At 40.1% G+C, this 8,144-nt stretch overlaps 1 protein-coding gene across 1 annotated transcript in view; it reads left to right on the forward strand.

The window, feature by feature from the left end:
* Nucleotides 1-5,660, forward strand: part of ATG4A (autophagy related 4A cysteine peptidase) — a 29,833-nt gene extending 24,173 nt beyond the window's left edge. The window contains exons 9-12 of the mRNA XM_007952424.2: nt 1,322-1,467; nt 2,810-2,866; nt 4,981-5,089; nt 5,590-5,660. Coding sequence (XP_007950615.2) covers nt 1,322-1,467; nt 2,810-2,866; nt 4,981-5,089; nt 5,590-5,660 — 383 coding nt within the window. The remainder of the gene's footprint in view (nt 1-1,321; nt 1,468-2,809; nt 2,867-4,980; nt 5,090-5,589) is intronic.
* Nucleotides 5,661-8,144: the final 2,484 nt, after the last annotated feature.

Below are 8,144 nucleotides of genomic sequence, written 5' to 3' on the forward strand. Positions count from 1 at the left end.
ATTGCATTGTGTGTATGTACCATAGTTTGGTTATCCATTCCTCAGTTGATGGACACCTAGGTTGTTTCCATCTTTTGGCTATTGTAAATAGTGCTCTAAGCAAGATATTTCTATGACCATCTTGTATGTGCATTTCAAAGAGGTGAAATCTTCTGTTTCTTATAATACTCTGTGAGATAACTAGAATAAGCTCAGTGACCCCAGTTTATAAACAAAGGAATTAAGATAAAGAGTGAGTTAATTGGTTTGTCCCAGGTAGTGAGAGAGAAAAACGTTAAGCTTTTTGTTAGACTTTTCCAACAGACGCGTTTAGGATTGCTCAACACAATCCTAGATGCCATTCTAGGAAGGGTCTTTGGGCACCTTTCTATCCCATTCTCCTGCTACAGGTAGATCTGTCTTGGTTGCCTGACACAGTCTAGACTATAGAAACTCAAATGGTCTCCAGTCCTGGATAGTGATGTTGGGGTGTCCTCATACATATTTAGTATACCTCTATGAGCTTTAGGGGAACTCTCAGCCCTTTAAATATCAGATCAAACTAGAAATTTTATTATCCAAAACTCCTCCCAGTACATAGGTCATTATTTGGATAGGTTTTTTCATTTTAATGAAGCATGGCTTTTCTGTCATTGTAACAGGTCAGTCATCTCAAAGTGAGTTTTCTCAGTGAGGTATATCTGTACTGATATTTCTGTGACAAAGGTAGTGCTTTCCAACAGGAATTTCTAACTTGATAACAATCACTAACTTCATAACCAATCACGACTAGAAGTCAGCTCAGTGCTGTCTCATCCACAGCAGAGATATCCTTCCCATTCTTCCTTCCCTGAGTAGCATTTTTTTTTTGGAGGCCAAGGTCATTTGCCTTGCCAGAGGTACTATGATCATAGCTCTGAGAACCAGTAGTCTAATGAGAGATGCTTTCAGTGGTAAAAGAGGCAGGAAGTTCCTTAAAGGAACCTGGGCTCAGGCCCTGGTGATTCTCCTACCCCCTCTTTGCTACTGCTGCTCACAGAGCCTGCCATGCCATCTGTGGTTTCTCATGCCTACCTTTTCCCAATCCTTTCACTTTCCATTTTTGGACTTGAACTTTGAGGAGATGTAAACCCTAGGGCAAAGTCTTCTCATTGAATGATTGAACTTGGGCTCTGGTAGCTACCTTCAAGCATGCTTACCCTGGCTTCAGGCTTTCTGTCATCCCATTCTCATTGTCACCAAGGGAGGGGTTAGGAAAACCCCATAGTGCCTTCTTCCGAGGGCAGGAGTGGTGCCAGGGCCAGTAGTTCTTGGAAGGTTAAGCATGTCTCATTCAAAACAGGTGATGAACTCATCTTCTTGGACCCTCACACAACCCAGACCTTTGTTGACACTGAGGAGAATGGAATGGTTGATGATCAGACTTTCCATTGCCTGCAGTCCCCACAGAGAATGAACATCCTGAACTTGGATCCTTCTGTAGCATTGGTGAGTATCTGATGGTTCAGTGGGCCAAGATAAACGATTTCACCTTGTCACAGAGTGGATCAGTGGGAGCTATCAAGGTTGCTAGATGGGGTGGCACGAGTATGTTCTTTTACCACCTAATGTAGTATGGTGGGTTAGGAAGGGACTTGGGAGCCAAACTGCTCAAGTTAGAATCCAATTAACTGCTCAAGTTATAATCTGTCATTTATTAGCTATGGACTTAGGGGGAGTCAACTAACCTGTCTGAGCATCAATCTTCTCACCTGTAAAAAGGAGGAAAATAACAATTCTTTCCTTGTAGCGTTGTTGTGAGGATTGTATGAGGTATAATGTATGTAAAGCACCTAGCACAGTGCCTGGCACATAGTTACAGTTCCCCAAACTTTAGCTATTATTTTTGTGATTATCATTCTCCCTTTCCTTGCCTTCTTGCTATGTAATTATTGCCACCTGGGCATGTGGGAGAAAGTAGAGCCTAGCTAGGGAGGGATAAGGGGACAAGCCCCGCTGAGTGGACCATGCCCATTTCTCTGTGCACATAATCCAGGAGGTGGCAGTGATTTTTAACCCTGGAAACATGTCTATTGTCCACATATATTGAAGGAGTGTCTTCCTGTGAATTAGCCAGTGGATCTAAGGCCCATCTACATCTGCTATTCTGATTTAACTCAAATGTCAGAGCACCAGTAATGAGAGGACACACCGTCCTCCCTTTCCTTTGAACCATTATTTCACTAATGTAGGATGATTCTGAGGCTGGAGAAGGAGGCAGACTGTTCCCTTTATCCTAATAGCTAATATCCTTAAGGGCAAAGCCACCTTATCAAGCAGTGCTTTTTACTAAAAGTACTACTTGACTTTTGATGGCTGGCTTAATTGAATATTCTTTATAGCTGTGTGTATCTGTGTAGTGAATGTAATGGCATTAACTCCACATTTTGGAGACTGGCCTTCAAGTTACTCTCTCTCAAAACATGAGAGGAAAGGGATGGGGGGGGAAGATGGACAGGGAGGGAAATGTACAAGGAAAACAGGAGATGGACAGAGGGATAGAGGCAGAGAGAAAATGAAAGTGAGTAAGAGAGTGAGACACAGGCAGACACAGAGAAAGAGCAGGGGCATGTGCACACACAGGTACACATGAGTTTGATCATGTGCCCCAATGTGTGTGTATCGCCCATGAAAGAAGCCCAGCCAGTCTTCCTCTTTATCTCTGGGAAGACACATCCAGAGAGAGTGGCCCAAATCCTAATTCTGCACCCACAACTCCATCTTCTAACACAAAGGTCCTGCCTGGGTACCTCTGACCAGTTCTAAGGTGTGTTCTTTTGCTTTCCCCAAGGGATTTTTCTGCAAAGAAGAAAAAGACTTTGATAACTGGTGTAGCCTTGTTCAGAAGGTAAAGATATTTTTGTCTTAGTTTTTAAAAATGAAAGTTACTTTTCAAGGTTGTGGTTGTTTTTTATAGTAACACAAACTTAGTCTAATATGAATTGATTGCAAGTGAAAGAAACTAAGGCAGCAAAGAAACTATGAGATAAGGGGAATTTTGCCTAACTTTTGGGGAACTAGAGTAAAGTTTCTACTTCAAATATGCTTCGTATGTCAAGTGAGCACTATTTTTAACTATTTAATGTTTGATCTGATGAACTAGTCATATGAAATATTGAGTTGAGTCATACAATATTGAACTAATTTTCTACTCTTTTAACCTAACATATGCCACTTTCACATCACTCAGTCTACTACCTCCTTACTCTGTTCACAGCACTGAGGTGGTTTAAGAAATGACACAACTTTTCTATTTCTTTAGAAGTCCATTTACAACTTAATATATCCTATCATGGTTTAGAGGCCTTGCTGGTTTATTAACTGTCTAATTTCTGTAAAATATAGGCACATTAGGGTATCCCTAGGTGGGGCAATCATTTAAGTGCTGGACTACCAGCACAAAGGTTGGAGGTTTGAACCCACCCAGAGGCACCTGGGAAGACAGGCTTGGCAATCTGCTTCTGAAAGGACATTGCCTTGAAAACGCTGTGGAGCAGTTCTTCTCTGCACACATGAGGTCGCCATGAATTGAAATCAACTTAACAGCAACTAACACTAACAACATAGGAAACACAATTTGCATAAATTCTTGTAAATACTAAAACCCACTGAGTAAAGCAAGCTATTATTTCTTTATAAAAAGAAATAAATCTTTATAAAAAGATATAAATCTTATTGTATTGTTATGTGCCATCGAGTTTGCCCCAACTCATAGTGACCCCTCCTTGGGTTTCCAAGGCAGTATCACTATGGAAGTAGATCGCCCAACCTTCCTTCCGAGGAGTGGCTGGTGTGTTTGAACCGCCAGGCCTCTGGTTAGCAGTCAAGTGCCTTAGACACCATGCTACCAGAGCTCCTATCTTACTGTATAAAAGGGCATTCTTTCTCTGGCTCACCAATCATTGTATCTGCCTCCGTGAGTCTCAGCTTCTAACAAATGCCTAATATATGGAAGACATTGATAAATGTTTACTGAGAATGAAGGGAGATCACAGAGAGTAGCTTAAAGGGCTCTGGCTGGCAGTGGCAGGAGATAGGATGTTCTCCTATCTGAAAAATAAAGGGATTGCAGAGATGGGAGCCTAGAGCCTTTTGTAAGTGTCAGGAGGGAGGATCTGTCTTCTCAAATGACCAAATAATTAACACCAATCTCCCCATCTGAATCAGAAACCCCAGTTAATAATTAGCTAAGAAAGAATAGAGAATTATTTTCTAAAGGCATTACTTAACATTGTCCAATGCAGTGCAATTTTATTTACATCCCATTTAAAGTTAGAATGAGAATTTTCTGATAAGACTGTGCCATTTAAATCAGAGCCTATGCCATAAATGTTAGACTGAAACTGAAACTGAGCCAAATGTGCAACAAAATTCTCTTGGCACGAGTTCAGTTTGATTATCATTTTCTCTGGACCAGTGCTTCAGGAACAGCTCACCTCTAAATTGAGGTAGGCCTACTGCAACTAGCATAGGGCCTGAACCACACAATGGGGCACGTGCAACGAATACTGCTTTCCATCACATATTTCTTCCAATGTCCTTCCTTTTGGACTAACAGGATTTAGAATTGAAGGGGGCTGGCCCTCAGATAAGGAGCTATGGTGGTGTAGTGGTTAAGACATTTAGCTGCTAAACCAGAAGATCAGCAATTCAGACCCACCACTCTGCAGGAGGAAAACAGGCAATCTACTTCTGTAAAGATTTACAGCCTTGGAAACCCAATGTGGGTTGCTATGAGTCAGAATTGACCCGATGGCAGTGAGTTTGGTTTTTGGTTTGGTCCTCAGATGGGTCAAGTAGGGATGGGCTATAACCATTAGCCTCCCCCCCCCTTTTTTTAACCTTTCAACAGCTAGACCATCCTTTTAGGCTTTGAGGTCATGGGCTACCAATTGGATAGAGATTTTAAAACAGAAGTGTAGTGAATCTCCAGTGCTTACAACAGTTTCTGTGTCTCCTCAGGAAATTCTAAAGGAGAATTTAAGGATGTTTGAATTAGTTCAGAAACATCCATCACATTGGCCTCCCTTTGTACCTCCAGCCAAGCCAGAAGTGACAACCACTGGGGCAGGTAAGCTATTGTTCAGGGGCAATTGTGACTTAAGCTTTCCATGGAGGGGAGAGTAATTCTACTCAGCTAGACTGGTCAAGGAATGCTGTTTCTGATTATATTGATCTTCTGATGAATTTATATTTGGCAATTTCAAATAAAATGGGCTCAGTGCTAAAGTTCTGTACAAAATCTAAATGACTAGAATGTTTTTTTTTTTTTTCCCTCTGTGGTCTGGTGCAGAATAACAAACCAGAGGCCATGGGTGATTCAAAGGTATCTCAGAGGTCTTACAGAGCTTCAGCCCCATCATTGCGAATAGGAGAATATAACGAGTCCAGTTCTTTTGATTTTTTAAAGGGGATTTCTAATACTTGGCAGTGGTTCTATCTATAAGTTTTCCCCAGACATGTTTTTCTTTAGCAAAGTGATTTAAAATTTTAGTCTTAAGCTACTGAGCAGTATATTGACTGCTTCAACTTGCCAACCTTTTCTTCTTTCTCCTTTCTGTATTCTGATAGAATTCATTGATTCTACTGAACAACTAGAGGAGTTTGACCTGGAGGAAGATTTTGAGATTTTGAGTGTCTAGAATAGTGGGAACTCAACTTGGAGATCTGTCTTCCATCTGGCACCGTATGAACATTAACTTTACATAAAACTTTTCCAGTCAGCAAGTGCCTGATATGCCAACAGCATACAAACTCAATAGCAACCATGACTGAGCCAATCACTGTTTCAGAAAAGAAAAGAACCCAAAATAAACAAAGAAACAAACTTCCCCTGGAAAGAAATGCAACAATCTTGGAACCCAGGAGCAGAGAAATTAGGAGCAGCCCATTGCTTCTCTGCTTGTCTTACATGGCTACAATAAGTCTTCAGTAACTGAAAGTAGGAGATGGACATCTGAAATGGACAGCAGTTCTCATCTTGCTTCAACCACCAGCAGATGAGAGATGATTACTCTGTTTTCGTCCCACTTTCAGGTGTGACTTCTTTTAAGCTAAATACTAAGATGCAATCTGTTCTCTTGCTCTAATAATAAAGTAACTGAATCAGGGAGAAAAAAAAAATTCTTGTTAAGTTATTTGAATATCAATTTTAAATAACTACAATGTCTATCAAAGAGTTTGTCAAAGAAATGATGTCAAATGTATACTACTTGATCTCCTTCCTATTTGGAGGAACCTTATTAATTGATGGGTCACTGTTACCATCCTTTCTGAACCTTTTGTCAGATGTCACTGTCCTTAAATCATGATCACTTAAATCAGAGGACAACAAACTTTTTCTGTAAAGGGCCAGATAGTGTGTATTTTAGCCCTTGTGGCTTCTTTCACAACTACTCAACTCTGATGTTGTAGTGTGAAAGCAGCCAGAGACAATATGTAAATAATTGGGTGTGGCTTTAATCCAATAAAACTACATTTACAAAAAGAAGTGGTGGGCTGGGTTGGGCCTCTGTTTATACATTACCAATCACTGACTTAGATTGTTGATTTTTTTTTTTGTTTGAGAAATTAAAAATAAATGGTGTTTGAATTATACTTCATTTTGATTGACAGCTATATTTAGAAAGAATTATTCATGTGGTGACATTATATCTGCACAGCAAATACAATTTCAAACCATTTAACAACTAGCAACTTACTAAGTTTTAGAACGTTTTTTAGAATGTTTATTCAAATTGAAAGAGCTCTGGTGGTGTAGTGGGTAAAGCATTTGGCTGCTCACCAAAAGGTTGGCAGTTCAAACTCATCAACTACTCTGTGGGAGGAAGACTCCATAAAAATTTACAGCCTTGGAAACCCAAAGGGGGTCACTATGAGTCAGAATGGACTCAATGTCAGTGGGTTTGGGGTGTTTTTTTTTTTTTTTTGTTATTCACCAAATTAGTTTTGCTAACCACTCTCCTGCAGTGTTGCATCTCAACATCTCAAATCCCAGTACTACCTTCCCATTTTCTTTCTTTGCTCTCTTAGTTTGTATGTATTGCACCTCCTCCTAAACCAAATCCAGAGGAAGCCCAGCAACTGGGGTTTGGAAGCTAGCACCAAGCCTTTTTTTTATTATTATTATTATTATTATTATTATTATTATTATTATTATTACAAATTTAGGAATATTAGAGCATTTAGTTCCTTATAGTCCATGTTTTTCTCTTTTTCAGAAAGTAATATATTCCATTGGTTCAAAATTCAAAAGTTGCAAAATAACATTCAGTGAAATGTCTCTCCCTTCCATTTACCAGTTTTCTTCCCTGAAAGCTCCCAATGTTACTAATTTCTTATTTATCCTTCCAGAGGTTACATTTTATGCTGCTAAACTTTAGGTAAGGACCTCTGGGGGTGTAGCACTTTGAACTTATCTAACTGCCCCATGAGAGATAGACCTGGCAATATGCTCCCATAAAGATTACAGCCAAGAAAACCCTATGGGGCAGTTCTACTCTGTTACATGGTGTTGGTATACGTTAGAATTGACTCAATGATACCCAACAACAACCTTTAGGTTAGTAGCCAATCTGAAACTGATTGAGTCATCCAGGAAACTTTTAGTGTGTGTGTGTGTTTGTGTGTAATTCAGTACCCATAGAAGCAGCAGTCAAGAAATAAGATGTCGTATTGCACTGGGAAAATCTGCTGCAAAAGACTTCTTTAAAGTGTTGAAGAGCAAAGATGTCACTTTGAAGACTCAGGTGCACCTAACCCAAGCCAAGGTAGTTTCGATCACCTCATTTGCATGTGAAAGCTGGACAATGAGTAAGGAAGACTAAAGAAGAGTTGATGCTTTTGAGTTGTGGTGTTGACAAAGAATACTGCAAGTAGCATGGATTGCCAGAACAAACATCTACTGGAAGAAGTGCAACCACAATGCTCCTTGGAAGTGAGAATGGCCAGACTTGTCTTACCTACTTTGGTCATGTTGTCAGGAGGAACCATTCCCTGGAGAAGGATATCATGCTTGGTAAAGTAGAGGGTCAGCAAAAAGGAAGGCCCTCCATGAGATAAATTGACACAGTGGCTACAACAATGGGCTTAAGTATATAGCAAGTATTGTAAGGATGGCGCAAGAC

This window comes from Orycteropus afer, unplaced genomic scaffold (genome assembly GCF_000298275.1).
Source record: "Orycteropus afer afer isolate SDZICR_OR568_19922 unplaced genomic scaffold, OryAfe1.0 scaffold00336, whole genome shotgun sequence".
Classification (NCBI taxonomy): Eukaryota; Metazoa; Chordata; class Mammalia; order Tubulidentata; family Orycteropodidae; genus Orycteropus; species Orycteropus afer.